The sequence below is a fragment of the Phalangium opilio genome, unplaced genomic scaffold, assembly GCF_054372755.1.
Source record: "Phalangium opilio isolate 3A_F unplaced genomic scaffold, DU_Popi_V2 ptg000217l_1, whole genome shotgun sequence".
Taxonomy (NCBI): domain Eukaryota; kingdom Metazoa; phylum Arthropoda; class Arachnida; order Opiliones; family Phalangiidae; genus Phalangium; species Phalangium opilio.
This window is the reverse complement of record NW_028324218.1, coordinates 1,853,609-1,874,751: the sequence shown is the minus strand read 5'-3', so window position 1 is coordinate 1,874,751 and position 21,143 is coordinate 1,853,609. Positions and strand designations below refer to the sequence as shown.

At 37.2% G+C, this 21,143-nt stretch overlaps 1 protein-coding gene and 1 long non-coding RNA gene across 2 annotated transcripts; both read right to left on the bottom strand.

The window, feature by feature from the left end:
- Window positions 1-736: 736 nt before the first annotated feature.
- Set1 (SET domain containing 1) lies at window positions 737-11,713 on the bottom strand. Its single transcript, XM_089857669.1, has 10 exons — window positions 11,440-11,713; window positions 11,113-11,334; window positions 10,921-11,025; window positions 6,570-9,149; window positions 6,297-6,492; window positions 4,833-6,236; window positions 4,263-4,414; window positions 2,955-3,092; window positions 2,460-2,717; window positions 737-1,550 (listed from the first exon to the last, which is right to left on the bottom strand). The coding sequence occupies exons 2-10, from the start codon at window positions 11,248-11,250 to the stop codon at window positions 1,377-1,379; spliced, it is 5,145 nt and encodes a 1,714-aa protein (XP_089713795.1). The 5' UTR covers window positions 11,251-11,334; window positions 11,440-11,713; the 3' UTR covers window positions 737-1,376.
- A 238-nt stretch (window positions 11,714-11,951) lies between these two features.
- LOC149615529 (uncharacterized) lies at window positions 11,952-13,338 on the bottom strand. The gene is made up of 2 exons (XR_016376136.1): window positions 12,841-13,338; window positions 11,952-12,171 (listed from the first exon to the last, which is right to left on the bottom strand). It is a non-coding gene; the product is annotated as an uncharacterized LOC149615529 (long non-coding RNA).
- Between the last annotated feature and the right edge of the window lie 7,805 nt (window positions 13,339-21,143).

Here is a 21,143-nt window from a genome sequence, read left to right as displayed (position 1 = left end):
TTTCAACGGTCCAACGGTTTTTATGTGGCCAAGGCTTAACTTCAAAATCAGGTAAATACATTTTTACGTTACTTAACGCGTAATTAAGGATTGATTAGGCGGTTAATTAATAATAATTAAGTCGTTTCCAAGATAGTGGGATGATTTTTAATGGCTTTTTATAGCCAACGGGGTTTTACGTGACCAAGGCTTAACTTATACATTGTTTTCTCGTTATTTCAACTTAATTTAGGATAATTAGGCCTTAAATTAATAATAATTAAATCGTTTTCAAGATGAAATGATTTTTAATGTCACTTAATGAATATTTATATATAAATACGAAGCCAACGGTTTTTACGTGACCAAGGCTTAACTTATACATTGTTTTCTCGTTATTTCAACTTAATTTAGGATTAATTAGGCCTTAAATTAATAATAATCAAGTAGTTTTCAAGATAATCAGATGATTTTTAATGTCATTTAATGAATATTTATATACAAATACGAAGTCAACGGTTTTTCAAGTGACCAAGGCTTAACTTATCCGGGTAAATACATCGTTTCGTTACTTAAGCCTAATTAAGCAATTATTCGGCCATAAATTAATAATTAAATTGAATCGAGACGTTTCCAATGATGATTTTTAAGGACACATCGTTGCCAAGGCTTAAGTTCAGGATCGCGTGAATAAAATAAATACATTGTTCCGTTAATTAAGAATTAATTAGGCCTTAAATTAATAATAATTGAGTCATTTCCAAGATAATGAGATGATTTTAATGTCACATAATGAATATTTATATACAAATACAAAACATGAGGGGCAGAAAAAAAAAACCTTTGGCATTAATTGGCCTAATGATTTCTTTTAAAAATTATTTAATTAATGTCTCCTATTGATGAATTAGTTAGCGATGATCAGGTTAATTAGAAATAATAATTAATTACACGAACACACACACCATTTTTTTTCACAAAAATCAGTGACCAATGTTACTTATCGGTAATTGCAAATGGCTTCTTTGCAATTAATTAATTAATTTGTACCGACGCTTGCAGTTAATTAAATTCTAATTAATTATTTAATTAAAAGGGGGTTAATTATCAAAGCGTGTAATGTATTGTATAGAAATTTGAAACGCGGTGTGAACATAGATGATTATTATTTACATTTGAAAAAACACGGGGGAAAAGCAATATGTTTATATTTACAAAAGTAAATATTACTATTTACAAACAAACAATAATTTTTTTTTAATTATTTAATTAAGAAATATCGGAAAGTTCATTTCATTTCATTTTTCAGTTCAGTTCATTTTATTTAAATTTTTTTATTTAAAAACGATTTAACTATGACGCATTATCACTAAATTTTTTTGTTAATTACAACGCAATTAATTAAGATAATGTCTGCATTGCGGTGCCCCGCATAAACACGGTATCTTTTCTTCCTCAATTGGGAATTTATAATCGTAAGTTATCTCTTCATTTACATTTATAGGTTGTTTAGAATAAATTACTATTTTCTTTAAACCATCAACGGTTACGATTTTCGCGTAGCAGTTCGGCTAAAATGTTTAATTATTATAATTATATTTAAACTACTTCTAAATAAATAGAGATAGCTAGAAAAATCAGGGAGCCCAGCGATCCTATAAGCCTATATTTTTTTTAACCTGTCCTATATTATTATGCTATAATTTCATGAATGATATGTCCTATAATATTTCCTATATTTTTGACTTAATTTTCGAGTAGTTTAGCATCTCTGTTATCGAGATGACCTTTGACTAGATTTGACTGAATTTGCGGAGTTTGCTCAGGATAAAAATCCTATGATTCCCATAAAAATCCCGTAATTCCCATCCGTGATTCCCATAAAAAATCCCGTAATTCCCATAAAAAATCCCGTAATTCCCATAAAAAATCCCGTAATTCCCATAAAAAATCCCGTAATTCCCATAAAAAATCCCGTAATTCCCATAAAAAATCCCGTAATTCCCATTAAAAATTCCGCGATTCCCATAAAAATTCCCGTAATTCCCATAAAAAATCCCGTAATTCCCATTAAAAATTCCGCGATTCCCATAAAAATTCCCGTAATTCCCATAAAAAATCCCGTAATTCCCATTAAAAATTCCGCGATTCCCATAAAAATTCCCGTAATTCCCATAAAAAATCCCGTAATTCCCATTAAAAATTCCGCGATTCCCATAAAAATTCCCGTAATTCCCATAAAAAATCCCGTAATTCCCATAAAAAATCCCGTAATTCCCATAAAAATTCCGCGATTCCCATAAAAACCTTAGATTCCCATAAAAATCCTTCGATTCCCATAAAAATCCTGCGATTCCCATAAAAATTCTATAATTCCCATAAAGATCCTATTATTCCGGCGCAAAAAATAATTCCTGTAAGTAATTCCAATTTTTGTCTGGGCTCCCTGCAAAGGGTAAGAGTAAATAGCAAGTACTTACATTGCAACTGTGGTTGATAAACCGGGCCAAATTCCCGCACCGCGTTGCGTCAATGATGGTTTCCAGATCCACCCGGAAGAGGTAACTACTTCCGATTCCTATTTCGGTGTATTTCTTCTCGCGTAAATCGGCCACGACGGGACGTACCATTTGTCCCACGTATTCGATAACCATTTCGTCGGCCGCGATTGGTTCCAACGCAAATAGACCCCAATCGTGAATTCGACTTTTGGCGAACTTCAATTGTTTCTTACGGAACTGTTAAAACGGAACAAAGAAAAGAGAGAAAAAAAAAGAAAAATATTGTAGATTTTACTTCCAAAAATACCTTTGAACTTTGACCCCCTCCCCCCCGGTAAATTCTCTATAAAGTTTACAAGTTCTCCCAAACTAAGTCTCAAAATAAAGGATACTATAGCATAGGACCTTTCATGAAATTATAGGACAGGTTAAAAAAATAGGAATTATAGGACCAATAAGGATCGAGTTTCTTACCTTGAGTTGGTTAAATTTGAGCAAATCGCTTGTAAAGTCAGTTTCCCCGAATGCTTCGAATGATGTTAAGAGACGACGTTGATTGGATCGTGCTTCTCGCGTTGACTGCGCCGCGACACGCGCCTTCAATGGGACATTCTGAAAGAATTGTTATTTCGCCAAAAAAGTTAGGGTTTTGCGTCGAAAGACTCGAAAACGCATAAGTTGATAAGATATGTTCCTTCCATAAGTTTGTTAATCTCTGGTTAATGTCAAAGGGGGCTTGCCGCTTAGTAATGCGGATTAAATAGGAGTGCCTAGATGGAATAGGTCCTAGCTGCAAAATTAATTAACCACGTGCACCGAGTGTACTTAGGACTTCTATTGACTCGCTCCCCCTCGTTCTCCTCGAACTAGTTATCTCGAGCTGCTGTAAGTCTCTCAGTACCATTACGACAAAGTATAGGGAGAGGGCAAACTCATTCTTGCCACGTCATAGGCTTATATCTCTTACCTCGATTCCATCCCCCTAACGGGGGAATTTCAGTATCGCGCCTACAATCGCTCCCCTAAGTAGCGGTATAAAATGACGTCGGATGTTCCTTCCCTCCCTGACAAACGCCCTCTCCCTATAGAGTAATTTCTTTCCCATATACGGCGACGTCATAACCCTCTATCTCTTACCTTAGTGATATCCCCCCTCCCCTTCCCTTCCGGGGGCAAATAGTACTCTCTAGTACAAAGTTGCCCCTAACGTAGGGGATACACAGTTCACTCCCCCTCTCAACCGAAATTACTCTATAGAGTAATGTCAGTTCTACGTATGCAAACGTCATACCATTCTATCTCTTAGGTCAGTGTCATCCCCCCCAGCCTACCAGGCGCGTACAGTATCCTCTCTCTTACAAAAGCGCGCCTAGAGGGAGGGATACACAGTCTACTCCCCTCTCTACTCTATTGGTAGTGTTATACTTATGGAGAACATATCACTTATAAACTTATGTTATCATCGTGTAGCCAGCCATTCAGCGTATCTAGGGAGGAGCTAACTAGACTAATCCTTATGTACGATTTATTTTACTTGGCAAATAGCCAATCTATGTGGCTGCTGGGCATTGCACATCGCGCACGCGCCTAGGAACTCCCGTTGTTCCTACCCAACCAATGAAATGACGCCATCAGAATCATTGGCAAAAGGGTTGACTGACAAGGGATAGTAAATTCTTAAGGCCCGACCCCCAACACTTAAAATTCTAATAAATTAGCATGGGATGGACATATTTGGGGACACAACGATTTCTATTAGCTGTGTAAGTAAAGCCAACTTACTTGTGAATCTTGGGCCACGCAAACTTTGTAGGCGGCCTTTTCTCGCGAATCCATTTTGTAGTATCCTTCAGTTCGTGCGCAACCAGTTGCGTGAACTCGCCAACTTTCTTCTTTCTTTTTCTTTTTAGGAGGCGGGGTTGGGACATAGCTAGGTACAACGCCGTTAAGGAAAAAATAGGCCAAAAAAATAGGCTAAACAGTTTAGGATATTAAAAAGAAATAGATAGCTAACAGTTCTGACCCTGAAACGTCACACCCTTCTATCTCTTACTGGAGTTTCATCCCCCCCTAACGGTTGGAAACAGTATAGAGCTATTTCAGTGGGGGAAAAATTTCGTCTGCTACGAAAATTGGGCCTGCCTTTGAGTGTAGAGGGCGGCCATTTTGTGAGGGTTTCTCTATGGGCAAATAGCATTGGTGACGTAGCCATTACCCCCTCTGAAATAGCTCTATTCTACGCGCTAAAATGCCAACCAGAGAGGGGCTGCGTGACGTCAGACTATCTCTTCCCCCTAGCCAGTTGTTAGCTCCCTATAGGCCTAAAAAGTTTTAGACATTGAAAAAGGATATGAGCATGATCAACCCAATGAGTATCATTCAACCAAAAACATTGCATGCTATCATCCTGCAACATTGCGTCGTAACTCCTTTTCAAGTAGCGTACATCCTCTTCGTCAATACCATTCTTCAGGAACTCGTATAGAACGTTCATTTCTTCCAGGACATTACGTTTTTCGTAAGTAACTTTAGGAACGTCATCGACACGTGGTGGTGGTGGTTCGATAAAATCCTGCCAATATTCACTAGCGGCGGCCGAGTTAAATGTGGCCCGTTGTTTTTTGGTCCTTTGCTTAATCAAATCGTATTTGTTCGTAATTTGGGGCTCGGGTGACGCGATACGGTTGTACAAGTGATCGGACACGACCGTTTTCTGATCCTCCGTCGAGGATGAATGGTAATCTTGAGGTAAAGACGTCAAATTGACGCTCATAACTTCCGGGGATTCGAATAATCCTTCTTGACCTTGGTCATCGTGAGAATATTTCTCATCTTCCTCCGTTAGCCTTCCTTTGATGACGTCTTCTATGACGCAATCAACTGACGTTAAGGACTTGGAATCGGAATCGGTTGTTTTATTGCCTTTACGCGGTAAGCAGTAACTATGTTCACTGAGGTAATTTGCTCGGGAAGACGCGTCCGTTTCTTCCGATGACGTAATCTCCGGGAAGAAATCGGATTGGTTGGCCTTTTTCGCGTCACCGTTGACCATATCATCTTTTCTACTACCACTTATGGTACTGATGGATTCCTCAACGACGGTTAAGAGATCATTTTGGTTGGTAACTAACAAGTCTTTTTTATCAATGACATCGTCATCGTCGTAATGTTGTTGTAAGTTTTGCTGCGTCGTGTCATGCGCAGTTTCGGGGTATTCTTTTAGACATGTTGATAACGCGACCAAGGCCTCAGATGCCAGTTTCTCTAATGCCCAGGCACCTTCGTAATCTACCGGTTTCTTAGGCGCAATTGCAGTTTCGGTAACATTAGCTTTCTCAGTCTCCGTTACCATTAGTCCACGTGTTTCAGTTTCACTCTCCGTACCGGAAGAATCAGTGTACGATGTCTCCGTTGAGGAATCCGAACTTCTGGCGTGTGGTTTGAGGCCAATGTTTGTGGTGACGATTTCAATTGGTTCCTCTTCTCCAGGTGGTGGTTCTTTGGGTAAAGGTACACCATCTCCAATTGATGGATGCGCGGCGTCATCCTTGTCCTGGGTGATGTTGTCTTGTTCCATCGGGACCTCTTGTTGTTGTTGGTCAACTTCTTCGGTGACCTCTTGGGTGGCCACTTCATCTTCCTCGTCTTCTGCTTCGGATTCAGTGTCAGTTTCCCCTGAGGCGTATTCCGATTCCGATGCGGCTGAGCTCTCATCTTCGGAACCTTCCGATGATTCTTCGGATCCTGATTCGGAGTCTGAAAGAAGAGGCGTTAATTACTTTGTGTCCCCCCCCCAACTAATTAATTAAATTTTACCGGATTCCGCTTTTTCACTTTCACTCTCCTTCTCATCCTCTGTTGATTGCAGTGTTTGTATCCTGCGTCGACTCGGACTTATTTCAAAATCGGAACTATACATTTTATCATCTCCTTCCATATCCGAGTCATCATCCCCTCTTTTTGTCTTACTATCCTCATCTTCGTCTATGGGTGGCGGAGGGATGATTTTTCTCTGCAACAACAATTACCAACCAACCCTTTTAATTAATTCCAATTACTTGTAATTAATTATATATTTGAAGGTAATACCCTAAATGATGGCATTCTAGGCATAGCCGCCCTTAATCCTAATCCAATTCCGGACGAATCCAAACCACCTAAACCGAAGGCATCGGGTCGTGACGCGTCAAACAATCCCGATAAGGTTGTAATCGGATCAGGTTTTTTAACCACCGTTTCGACATTCTCTCCGGGGACAGTTGACTTCGTCTTTTGCTCTTGTTCATCCCACCAGAACTCGAAGGTTTTAAAGGCGGAATTCTCAACCATTTTCTTGCACAAGTCTTTCTTCATAATCTGTCTTAGTTCAGCGACAACCGACGCTAAGACCGCGCTAATGTAAGGTTCCTCGATACTCGGTTTTTGAGTTGTTTGTTTTGTAGGTGATAGTTGTTGTTGATTAGGGTAAGGTCCGCATATGGGTGGTCCGTAATATCCCGGGAATGGTTGCCTTAATGGCGGGGGACGACCACCTGGGAAATTACTTGGGTAGAAACCTCGTGGACCCATCATAGTTGGGAACCGCGGTGGTGGTTGAAAAGGTCCCGGTGGGAAATGGTATCCTGGTGGAGGGGGTGGTCGCGGGACACCGGGTGGTGGTGCGGGAATATAGGCGGTTGACGTGGGTGGTCGGTATGCCGCGTTAACTGGGCTTATTTGAGGTCCGTACATCCCGGAACCCATTCCCGGTCGCCATATACCCATTCTGGCCATATTTTGGACTTGTTCACTAGGATACATGGGGTGCATGACGGGTGGTCGCGGAGTTGGTGGTCTGGCGTACATTGGATGGTACATTGTTGATCCGTATACACTTTGTATTGACGTGGGAGGTTGTAAAGTCGGTGGTGGCGCGGGTAACACCGTTGATTGTGTCGATTGGGGGACATTGGCCGCTTTGGTCGGTAATGGAGCGTTTAATTCGAGTTTTTCGTCACCACTACTTAAGGAAGACAATGACATCCTGTCGTCATCGTCTTGATTTAGGTTATCAACGTTATCAGCCGTTGCGTTCTCTTCAGTGTCCGTACCAGGGAGCTCATCTTGTACAGGAGTGGCATCTTTGTCCTCGTCAATTTCATCAGGTAACATATCGCCTTTATTACAGATGTCATCGGGTTCAATCGAGTCGCTGGTCAGTTTCAAATTCTTCAAAGCGCTATAGGATGTTGAAATATCGTTGCCCGTTTTGTCCATGGATGACGATGGTGGTTCCTCGGAGGTGTGAGTGACCATATCGGGATGTTCTAACGCGTACGAAATTAATGTCCATTTTTTATATTCGTCCTCGTTTAGGAATGGAGATGGTGGTGAAGTTAGTATTATTGGTTCGTCCTTAATCTTTTCAACGGGTGGTAAATGAGTTACGAGTTGTTCCGGTTCCGGTAAAGGAGGTGGCAAGGGTTGTAAAGGTGTGATAGGCGGTGGTTGTTGCGGTGGTTTTTCAACAACAGTCGCGGATGATGTTTCGGTTTCACTTTCGCTTTCAGTGGCGCTACTAAACCCGACACCCATTTCTAAAAACGAGGGACGTCCCGTTGCCTGTTTTAGTAACAGTTCAATCCGGGAATCCAAACTTTCCCGGGCCGGGCTTGGTTTGGGTGCCGTATCAGTTGTACCGGGAGGCGCGGGTGGTTGCGGGGTACCCGGTATCATACCCATAGCCGAGTTATAGTCTTGAGGGTGCATCATAGGTGGAGGTGGTAATGGTGGCGGTGGCATAGGGGGACGATGCAAGGGAGGTCCCATACTCATTGGGTCCGGCCAACCGCCTCGTTCCCAACCAGAACCCGGTGGAGGTGGATGCCAATGAGGTGGCGGTGGTGGCATTACTTGAGGAGGTGGTGGAGGCGGAAGGGGGTGACCGTAGGACATGGGGGGCGGTCCGGGAGGTAATGGAGGCGGGGGTTGATTAGGCGGAGGTGGCATGAAACCTTTAAAGCCGTAACTCGCGTCAAAATTCATGGGGGTCGAATGATTAGATTGGTAACCGCCACTGTAATCCGAATGGACGGAGTATTGGTCGTAACCTCCTTCAGTTCGGTAACTATTCGCGCTTTCTGAGCCTTGGTAACCACTTTCACTTGACCGATAATCCGATACGGTTGAAGGGGTAGGTGGTAATGATGGCGGCGCTTGGGGAAGGGGAGGTGGCGGCGTCGGTTCGGGTTGTTTTTTAACGGGGAATTCGGGTAAGGGCGGCGTTGGAAGTACCGCGGGTGGATTACTAAGTAAAGGCGGTCCTTTATCACTGGTGGATGACGTCACCGAAGTGTTTTTACGTTTGTCCGTGGCGCGATTTGACGAAAAGTCGTCAAACATTTTTAAACATTCGCGACCGAATGGGTCTAAAAAGACGTTCATGATGTTGCCCATGACCGAGGACATGTTTAGCTTTTCAATGCAGAGTTTGGCGGAACTGGTACTCATGAAAGTGACGCGTGCTAAGCCTAAATGTTTTTTAGTTTTGGGGTGATAATATATGTGCGATTCTTCCAATGGGCCGAATTTTTTTAGCATGTCATCGAGGAACACTTTGTTGATGTTGTCGTTGATGTTGCTGATTGTCACCTCCAATGGAGGCGGGACTCCCACGTAGTTGTCGTCAATCTAAATATGGCGGGAAATTGCAAAATGTTTTGTTTTAAATGTAAGCTGTTGGGTTAACGGGTTATGGAAGATTTTTTTTTTGGTTTTTGGATAATTAATTTGAGCTATATACTTAGTTTTAAATATTAGGAGATCATAATTAATCATATTTTGGTATTGGTCACTAAAATTACCAAAATTTCAACACAGGAAAGCAAAATTTTTAAATTAATCACTTTCTAAAAATGGGGAACCAAAATTAATCACTTTTGAACATGAGGGATCAAAATTAATCACTTTTGAACATGAGGGATCAAAATTAATCACTTTTGAACATGAGGGATCAAAAATAATCACTGTTGAATATGAGGGATCAAAATTAATCACTTTTGAACACGGGGAATCAAAATTAATCACTTTGAACATAGGGAATAAACCTTAAATCATTTTTGAACATGGGGAATCAAAATTAATCACTTTTGAACATGGGGAATAAACCTTAAATCACTTTTGAGCACAAGGAGTAAAAATTAATCCCTTTTGAACATGGGGAATCAAAATTAATCACTTTTGAACACGGGGAATCAAAATTAATCCCTTTTTGAACATGAGGAATCAAAATTAATCCCTTTTTGAACATGGGGAATCTAAATTAATCCCTTTTGAACATGGGGGATCAAAATTAATCACTTTTGAACATGGGGGATCAAAATTAATCACTTTTGAACATGAGAATCATAATTAACCACTTTTGAACATAAGAATCATAATTAACCACATTTGAACATGGGGAATCAAAATTAAAAGCAGTGAATCAAACTTAAATCAATTTAAAACATGGGAAACCAAAATTAATCCATTTTTGAACATAAGGGATCAAAATTAAACACTTCTGAACATGGGAATCAAAATTAAACACTTCAGAACATGAGGAATAAAAATCAAATCAACTTTGAACATGGGGAATCAAAATAAAATCAGTTTTAAACATGAGGGATCCAAAATGAATCACTTTTGAACATGAGGGATCAAAACTTACCACTTTTGAACCTGGGGAGTTAAGATTAAATCAATTTAAAGCATGGGTAATCAAAAATAATAAATATTAAAACAAGAAATCTAACTTAAAATCAATTTAAAGCATTGGGAACCAAAATTTGTCACTTTTTCAACATGTGGGATCAAAATTTGTCACTTTTTGAACATGAGGAATCAAAATTAATCCCTTTTTGAACATGAGGGATAAAAATTAATCACTTTTGAACATGAGGGATCTAAATTAATCACTTTTGAACATGAGGGATCAAAATTAGTCACTTTTTCAACATGAGGGATCTAAATTAATCACTTTTTGAACATGGGGAATCAAAATTAATCACTTTTGAACATGGGGAATCAAAATTAATCACTTTTGAACATGGGTAATAAACCTTAAATCACTTTTGAGCACAAGGAGTAAAAATTAATCTTTTTTGAGCACGAGGGATCAAAATTAATCACTTTTTGAACATGAGGGACCAAAATAAATCACTTTTGAACACAGGTAATCGGAATTAATCAATTTTAAAAACAGAGAATCAATGTTAAAAGCAAGGAATCAATTTAAAAGATGGGGAAACCAAAATTTCTCTATATTTGAACATGGGAAACCAAAGATAATCACTTTTAAACCAAAAACAAACCAAAATTAAATTCTCTTCTTCAAGACACACATTTTTCTAAAAAAATTTCACTGAAAAAAATTTCCTGCAAAACCTCAAACCTGGGGTTTAAAAAAAAAAAAGTCTTATACTTTGAATTTTGGAACTGGCAATTCCGCATTTTCACTTTTGCTCCATAACATAGCCAATCTTGATCTAGGATCTCGAATTTGAACTGGAGGGTACAGATTTTCTTGCTAAAATTTGAATTAAAACGTTTAATAACAGTCCCTAAACCTTTTTACCACTTTTGCATTGTCTCCGAGCTTCCGTGAGAGACTTACTCCTGGCACGATTCCATCGTAACGATAAAGTTTATTCGCTCCTTTCTTCAATACAGGATCAACAAGAAGTTTGTAGTTTCTCAGACGTTTTTTGTCAGAACAGGGGCCTTCCGATGCTACAGGACGAATACCATTCATTTTCTTCCACTCATTTGAAACCGAAATTTCCGTTTTTCTTTCTCAAAAACCCATTTTTAAGTCGCTTACATCGAGACTCGAAACCTACCAATGCAAAAAACGGGATAAAATAATGGTTATTAGAATATTCTGAGGTTCTAGAGGCAATAATTACAAGGTAATTACGTTAATTAACCTTTCTAATTATACCTTAAAGTCATTTTCAATATTTAAATCGCTTAATTACTCTTAAAATTATTTCAAAACATTATGTATTGAAATTGCTGATTTGCGAATTAAAACGTAATTTTTACAGAAAAATCATGAATTTTTCAATTATTCTACGCCTTTATACTACCAGTAACGAGATTAATTAGCTTAATTAGTTCTATTTATCACCAATTTTAATTATTTAACTCAAAAGATCTATAATATTTGACCAAAATCGTCTAGTCTCAACAGCCATAGAATGCCCTCCTAACCCCATGATGTAATTTTAGCGTTCGCCGACAGATGGCGTACTTAGTTTATTCCTAGTGTAGGAGGAAAACTTCAAAAACAGTAGGAGAACCAAATGGCGGGAATTGTGACGTATTTTGACAGTCGTATAAGCTGTTACACGGTTTTCCACGTAGAATTTATCGTAAAACGATGGAAATTGAACCAGAATTAACTCAGAGAAATCAATAGAAAGCGTAGTTAATTTCAAAAAGTTAAAACCATTTTAATTAAACTGATTTTTATTCAAAAATATCCAAAATTTATATACAAATTTACATTTTTATTTATTTATTCAAATTTCAGACGATTATGTCACGTGTTGCTTGGGTTAGGTTGCGTCATAGTAGGATGAGTATTTCCGTTGTAAAACGGAGCCCATAATTGCTGCTAGGATACCGACGGTAATGCTTTGAAGATACGGTGACATTTTGTGAAGTATTTCTAATTATAAAAATAAATGGACAAATTAACATAGTGAAAACAGCGACGAGTAATTTCTTTTAAGACCTTGAGGTCAATTTGACACTGGTAAGCACGCATTTAAAAGCATATTTAGACCTTATCTCTTATGTATTATATATTAATTAGAATAACATTGTAATAGGCCTAAATATCACCTAACGTGACGATTTATATGGTCACGCGATGGTTTTTGTACACGCAAAATGATACATTTTAGCGTGCCAAGGCTTAAGTGATTGCAACTTTGCCCTAGGGGAGTGGGGAGGAAGTCAAAATCTCGTGATAGGTCAATTTTAGGCCTAAATTACTTCAATTTCAAATTTGTCAATACGGGTTAAGAATGTTTTCGACTTTTTCTCGTAGAAATATTTTGAAGAAACCACAACAAACGGGTTAAAACACGAGTTAAAGGATTAAAGAAGTCAGATTATCAAGGATTTTAATCTACTTATTGGTAAGTACAGTTTTAAATACTGGTTTTCTCTAAGCCTTGGCTTGTTTTATGTACACAACGTTTGTACATGCATGCAAGAACTATTTCAAAATGCCGTTAATTTTAATCTTAATTATGCACGTTTGTACATGCAAGAACTACGTCAAAATATGGTTAATTTTAATCTTAATTAACTTATATTCAATTAAACTTACCCCTGTAAGAAAATCTATATCTTATATTCCATTGATGATCAAATTCATTTGAGGCAATCCTTAAAATTTGTCCCAGAATTTTTAAACGTTCATTTGATTGAACCAACTGATCACTTAAATCATAATCCACCAAATTGTCCATAATTAGTTTAATAAAACTAATTAATTAATTAATTACTATAGAGTTTAATTTAACACGAAATTATCCATAATTCGTGTTTAATTTTCACGTATCTCAAAACCATCCTGTTCTTAAGCAAAACTTTGTTTTAACTCGGACACTGTCACTCGGACACCGTCCATAAAATGACCATCGTCGAAACCTTTACCTAAATATTTATAGTATAAAAATGGACCTAAAAATATTACCAATCCTTGCCCTTAGGGTATTTCGGTACATAATCGAGTCAACCTTAAGTCATAATAAATTAAAAAGGGTTAACAAAGGCACGGAACAAATGGCACATGTCTTCAATAAAAATAACGCATAAAAATTACCCCTATCCACGCCTATCAGAGCTTCCCCTCCGTACACGAACGGTTGCAGTGAAGTGAAAATCTAGTCAACCTTACTTGTTACCACTATTTAAACCTGTAGCTACCCTTATATTACCCATTCTGTAGTATAAGCCTATCTTGACATAGTATCAACTTAACTCTGCAGTACTATTAAACCAAAACCGACCCCATTATCACACTGGCAGCAATACCAAGTTATTTTGACGAACTTTCACCCAATGGGTAGGCGTTCTTGTATAAAACAACGCCATTATATTTTATGCATATTTATAAATCTTAAATAATGGGGACCTGTCCTTCTCTCTATACTTTTTGGAGAGGGTATTTATGACGTCATCTTGTAAATCTAACAGGTTGTGATATGATTGGTTAGATCCCTTTTTTTTTTACTGGTTGGGTTGGGGGATCACTTATCCACTAACTTGTTATGTGGGGTTTGCTTTGCTAAGGCTTATTGGAAATTATTTCCATATTGCCCATTTTTTATTTTTTTTTATTAAAGATAGTGTTAAATTATGTTAGGGCTGGATATATTTATTATAGGAAGATCCAATTCAATCCAATTTAAGTGATTTATGGTTGAATTCTGTGTGTTAAATTTAATAGAGTTGTTATGCAAAGTTAACAGTGGTTCTCAATAACTGTAATTGTATTTCATTCAAGCTTATTATTTTGGGAGAAATTTTATAGACAACGTTAAATTTATTCATGGATTCTAATATTTATTTTAGACATATTTCCATTCCCCCCCCCCCCTTCTTGCCAATTCTTGAATTTTTTTTAGAATTGTTAACGGGATTTTATTTATTTTTTAACTCCTACTTCCCACCTTCTCCCACCCACTTTTCGCGCCTTTTTTTATTTTTTTTTTTTTGCCGCCTTTTCTCGTTAGCGCCTTTTTTTTGGCGCGCGCTTCTCCCCTCCGCCTAGTGTCAGTTTTAAAGAAGCTTTTAAGCCAATTATTGATGAGTCACAACTTGATTGTCAAAACTGGATCTCCCAACCTTTTCTTTGTACGATTAACTTATAATTTCGATGTGAATAGTGTCGCGTGGTTTATTTAATTAGTTATTATCGTTTTAATTGCTAGTTAAAGTATATAAATTAGGGTTTTGATGCTTTGGATTTTAATAATGTAAGTTGAAAAAAATAACGTACTTTCTATGGGGGGTTAGGGTTGATTTAAGAAGGGGGGGCTACGGTAATCATTACCCCTCCCCCCTAGTAATTAGCGTAATTTGAGCTGTTTTAAAGGCTTTAAATTATTATTATCCTTTAAAATGCCATGAAATTTATTGCCTCTTAAGCCGTTAATGACTATTGACAAGCGTTCAATAAAAAAAAACCTCAACGTGGTCTTCAAATAACCTAAGGGGGGGCTAATGGTACACTCCATTAATATGAGGCTTTGACTGATGACCGCTATAGGTGGTAACCCCAGCACGCCCTCGCCCTTGTACTATAGCTTGACCACAACTATTATAGTTGTATTCTTAGTAGACACCAATTTCCATAGTAAACCCTACGTTCTTAGGGGTTTTTCTTAAAGTGAATGTGTATGCACATACACTTGATATGCAATCATGAAAGCCATAATTCCCGCATATTTAGTTCTAGTAGCGTTAAATTGCTATTTGATTGAAGGTTGGTTGTTTTAGAAGGTATCATTCTGTTTTTTATACCAGATAATGATTGCAATTATTGATTGATTTGTAAGTTTTTATAGCCCTGTTGTAGGGTGCAATAAAATAGACTAGGATATCTTGAAATCTAACCTTTGACCTCGTGAATCTTCAACCCTAAAAAATTGTATTTTTTTCGTAAGGTAAGCTTAAATGGATTTGTGGGTAATTAAGTTATTAAAATTATTTTACAAGTTAAGGGTTTTTTTTTTTAAAGTAACTCAAAGCGGAAATTACTTGAAAATATAAAATATACATGACTAAAATTTAAATAAAGTACAATTAACTTGCAGTTAATTTCCTCTAGCTATACCCGGGTCTTAAATCAATTAAATTTAAACATTTTTTTAAATTACTTAAACTGGAAAATATATATATTATTTAAATGATAAAAATTTAAGGAAAATGACACAATTACTTAAAGTTAATTTCCTCTAGCTATAAGCGGGTCTTAAACCAATTAAAATTAAACTGTTTGAACCGTATCGCAGTTGAATCACTGATATTTATATTTGATGATAATTTGACCGCCAAGGCTTAGTAGTATAATTTTTGGGTTGTTATTTGGGGGCTACTTTTGTTGTTAATGATCCGGTATATTGAGGTCGTAACAGCAGACGGTTTGGCATGATATATTTCACATCATTAAGTAAGATTAACGTAAGTCATTATGTGTATATACTTCACTCTCTCTCTAGTTCGGTATTACCAATTAATCCACCCCCGAAACTAAAGCAAATCCGAATTTAACGGAAGTAGAAATTGCTTGTAGCTACATTTCCGGTTCATTTTTTTTATTTCATGTCCGAAAAGTATATGCTCTACTCTACAGACTCAATTAGTGCACCCTGGATTAGTCTTATATGTTGAGTGGTAAAGTGTACGCCAACGTCTAGCGCCGTATACTAAGCTTTGGGAGTTCAGGGAGCGCAGGGGTTCTATAATTCCTTTAAAATCCTATATGTTTCAGGGTTCATACAAACATGGAAAACTCAGGGAAATAAATTGTTGACAAAAATACAGGGAATTTAATAATTTTTAGTAAAATTCAGGCAAAACTCGGGGAAATTTATATTTTTTAGTAAAATTCAGGGAAAACTCAGGGAAATTTATAGTTTTTAGTAAAATTCAGGGAAAACTCAGGGAAATTTATAGTTTTTAGTAAAATTCAGGGAAATTCATATTTTGTAAAAAAAAATGATGTTTAACTAAAATCAAGGAATTTATTTTAATTTCAGGTCCTTATTTTTTGATTGAATGACGTCACGCTGGACATTTCTTTGATTGAATGACGTTTGGCCATCAGCGAGCGATCAAGATTTGGGCGGTCTAGTGCACAACCGAGCTGCACGGAGGATCGCGGAAACCAAACTCTACTCTTCTAAATTTCTAAAATGACGTCACTATAGTTCCCGAACGCGTTTGTTTTTCGCGGTGTTTTTATATCGGGTTGCTTAAACTTTGTGTGAACTTTTGACTTTTGTGGTGCGATTATATTTGAACTTTTTTCTACGAGTTCATCCGGATGCCCAAAATAGTGGGTGAGTACATAATTTTTTTTTTTTTGCGAGTAAGCAAACTTTAAGGTCAGAGCGCAGCGTCCTATAGTCCCTTTCCCAGCTGTTAGGTCAAAGCGCCGCGTCCCATAGTCCCTAATCTTAATCCGCAAGGCCAATTGTAACTAGCGAGCAGTACCAAAATGTTGAGCGCTCATTAACAAATTTTCAGGTCAAAGCGCAGAGTCCCATAGTTCCTTTCCCTTAAACGCTCACATCTTGAACAATTCAAAATGAAGCTTGGCAAACTGCCCATGATTTCTCTACAACGCCAAGCCCTGACTATATTCGCCTCGTTTGTATGGGTTAGTTCAATTAAAAAATCCTTGCGATCTCCTTTTCGTTTGCGGTTAAACCTCGAGTCACTGAACGACGGAGCGATTGACTACCTGAAGCGCTCCAACATACCAACATATTTTAAAAAAATGACCCTGGTGATATTGCCTGATGTTGGACTTGAAATATTTGATTGGCTTTCCGAAATTGAAGACGGCGTCACTGACATTACCCTGGATCACCATGTCTCCAATTTGAGTTGGACAATTGAAGGCTCATTAAATCGACCCAAGATGGCCAGATTACTACTAGGGAATGAAACTGACCTCAGTTTGTCATACAGTTTTCACATGGCATGCGAATACTGTTTGGAGGATAAAGTTAGGGAACTGTTGCCACGAATCAGAGAAGAGTGGCCGTTAAAATATTTCGGTGAAGGACATTCAATGGTACAGTACTGGATTTATAAACTAGACGGACACTGGCTCTGGCTGGACCCGCCGGGTAGTCCTGCTTTAGAGCGTTTGTTACGTGGAACCTCGATTGATGTGCGAAGTTTCGTCAGAGTTGTTTGTGATTTAAAGTTTAGAAAATCAACAGTAAAATTTCTGTTTAATAATTTAACTGAAGAAGAAAAAATTCAAGCCTTGGATAAATTTTTTGATTCATCGAATTATCAAAGAGACGAGCTTCTCCAACATTCAGAAGTATTAGGTCCGGGATATTTGTTGAGTCAATTAAATTACACGCAAATGTGCAAATTAGTATCCGAATTCGAACCTGAAGTGTTATTGAGGGACGTATCATTCTTTGCATGGCCAAATACACATATTCTAAAGGCATTGGACCATTACATTGGCCAAATGGAAGGCGCTATTGAACCTACAAACGGCAATGATTTGGTAAAGTTTGCTGATGGAGCGTTCAAGTTTGTCAGACGCTACAACCGTCGTATTTTGTTCAGATATTGTTGGGCCAGATTCCCAAGAGAAGTATTAAATAAAGCTATCGATTCAATCTTCTTCATTTATGAAATCATTTCTGTATTGGCTCACAACAAAGACCGTGTGTCCATTAAAATGGTAATTGATAGCATTGATCCCAAGAGATATGCCAAGAACTTGTTATCTCATTATCATCTTTACATTAATGAAACGTTGGCTGGATACGATACCCATCTGTTGAAATATTACTTGGCTCGTACCGTTGCCAGTAAGAACTTTGCCAAAAATATGCTTATCATGTTGAAGGACTCTAATAACTCAAAATATATCAAGAAAACCATTACTGGTATTTTAATTCAGCTTTTTCCTGAGTTGGATCCCAATTGCTCGGATTAAGTTGTTACAACGAGTCTAACTTCACGCGTGTTTACTTGTTTATTTTGTTTCGTTCCAATTAGTGCATTTGTTTCCTAAAAAAAGTTGTCATTGATTATTTTTCTTAAAAAAAACTGCGCATTTTAAAATAAGTAAATTTTTTAGAATATTTTCAAAGTTTTCAACTAATTTCATGTTCAAGAAATGTTTTTCTAAATCTACACCGTTTTTAATAAGTCCTTTAAAATTGCTATTTTACTTCTTACATTTTTTTTCAATAACATTTTTTCGTACTTTTTAATGGAAACAGAAATTAAATATGGTAATCTTCGAAAGTTTTTGTGTTTGAATTTTAATTTCGTGAAATCGAAACGCTGACACTGACAATGCAACTATCTCTATACAAGTAGCCACATCGTATGATGTATATTTATGATGTGGCTATTAGTCCGACCTTCCTGTAGTAGTAGTCGTTGTGCCACATTATACTGACTTACGAGGTTACCTCCCCCTTTTCGGAGAGTTGGCCTGTCAAGGCTACGGAGCGCGTTCGACGACAGGGAATGTCAGCCACTAACTAAAGGCCGCCGACAGGTTATGGCAGTGCCCACAGAAATACCTCTCGTAAATCCCGTATAGCCTTTGGTAGTTTTGAAGTTTTAGTTCGCCAGTGAAGGGAGGGGATTGTGGTATGGTGATGATATTTGTTCGCTTCTTTGTGTTTTAAAAGGAAGGAGTTTTTAATAGTAAGGTTGCATTTAATTGTGCTAGTAAGGTTAAGAATGGCATTTTACAGACCATTCCATTAAATACTTGCCGAGAAACCAACGCACAGGGGAAGGGCCGCCATATTAGTCGAGAGTTGTTCTCGCTAGATGGAGCTCGCGTTCGCTAAACGTAGGAGGCTAGTGCTATTCCTATAAATTTAAATTCCTATAAGGCTATGCTTCGATCTACACTTTTAATTGAGTTTAACCCTGTTTAATTAATTAATTTAATTAATTAATTAATTAATTAAACAATTAAAATATCATTAACTTAACCTAAGCTTTCGTTGTAGGAATGACTTTTAAGACTACAGACGAGACAATAAAATAAAATACATGCATAATCTATATCTATATAAATCAAAGTCCTGACTGACTGACTGACTGACTGACTGACAGACTGACTGATAATCAACGCCCAGCCCAAACCGCTTGCCCTAGAAGGCTGAAACTTTGCAGGAACGTTGCTCATAAGTAGTAGGCGCGTACTAAGAAAGATTTTCCCAATCCGCCGCCATCTTAAAAAATGGCGCCCAGAAATGTAAAAAATATTCTCTATGCAATAAAGTACGCGCGTTTCAACCGATTTCACAAATATTTAGTACACTGGTTTCCTTTAACCTTAAGACGGACTGAATGGTCTTTCAGGTTCGATTTGTCGCCATCTTTTAAAATGGCGCCCAGAAATGTAAGAAAATATTCTCTATGCAATAAAGTCCGCGCGTTTCAACCGATTTCACAAATATTTTGTACACTGGTTTCCTTTAACCTATAGACGGGCTGAATGGTCTTTCGGGTTCGATTTTTCGCCATGTTTTTAAATGGTGGCCTAAAATTTAAAAACCCTTTATGTAATAATGTCCGCGTGAAAAATAATAAAAAATATCCCGACGGGCTGACGGACTGTGCCGAGTCCCTTCGCTCCAAGGGTGCTAAAAAATATTAGTCATCAGTAAAATCTAAACTTTCTTTATATCATTTTAGATGGAAGTTCTTATTACACGCGAGCGACGCCGCGGGTAACGGCTAGTATAAATATAAATAAAACACAGAAGAAAAAAAACAATAACTGAATATTCAAATTATATTGGATTCTGTGAAAACTTAGTTGTAATCCCCGACACTCCAGTCTAATAATCCGGGCTTTTCAATAATCGTCTGCTTTAAATAAAAAGTAACGTGTTTCGCATAATGCGATCGCTTTTAAATGACCCTATAGCGAATGATACAATAGGAACAAGTCGTCCCACTATGGATGAAGATCCAACCTCACCCCTTTAGGTTTAGGTATCTACCTGACATGGTTAGCCATAGAGTAACCCGTTATAAACTATTTAAAATTGACACTTTCGCCTGTTTTATTTAAGTACAAGTCCAATTCGGACGAGCTGACCATTAAGAAGAAGCTTACCTATAATGTCCGGCCATAGACAGTTGGTTTCCGTTGTACCGAATTTTATATCTAATATATATATATATATATATAGTAACAAGAATATTCAATTTATGACGTACCTTTTTATTTTTTTTGAAAAAGAAAATGAAACGTTAATTGATTTTTATCAATTTAATGGTTTTTTTAATATTATAAAATTTTTAAAAAATATTTTTTATATTTATATGCATACACATACAGGGTGTTTATGATAAGTCTGCAGCCATAAATTAAGGGATATGTTGTTTTTTTTAGCGTCGATTTTGAGTCGAAAATGTTCTATACTTCTATCTAGCTATGACATTTTGTTAATTTGCCACAAGGGACACTGTTTTCGAGTTATTATGAGTTGATTGGAGTGTTTTAGTGATGACCCCTTATCATTAAATTAGAGATCAATCATTGTCTTTAATTCATTTTCTTAATTAAATATAAGGGGTTATCCCTAAAATACTCCAACGATAATCTTAACTCGAAAACAGTGTCCCTTGTGGCAAATTAACAAAATGAAGATAGACTAAGAAGTTACAGTTTCGACTCAAAATGCATTTATGGTAGACTTATCAGATACACCCTGTACATATCGTTTGGACCGTCAGACAATATTTTTAAATGGTTGTTTTAAATATTTATCTAAAGTGATTTTTAATGGTCTTTATCTCTTAAGGGTTATTTTATAAATCTGTGCTATTAAAAATTTAAAAAAAGAAAAACTGAAAACACCATTTTTGTCTAGTCAGATTTTGTCG

Bases quoted from the DNA above. Each gene is read 5' to 3' on its own strand.
- Set1 (XM_089857669.1), bottom strand. From the start codon at position 11,250: ATGAATGGTATTCGTCCTGTAGCATCGGAAGGCCCCTGTTCTGACAAA. The intron at 6,237-6,296 runs GTAAAATTTAAT...CTCTTCTTTCAG, and splicing joins AAGTGAAAAAGCGGAATCCG to ACTCCGAATCAGGATCCGAA. The intron at 2,718-2,954 runs GTAAGAAACTCG...CCGTTTTAACAG, and splicing joins TCAAATTTAACCAACTCAAG to TTCCGTAAGAAACAATTGAA.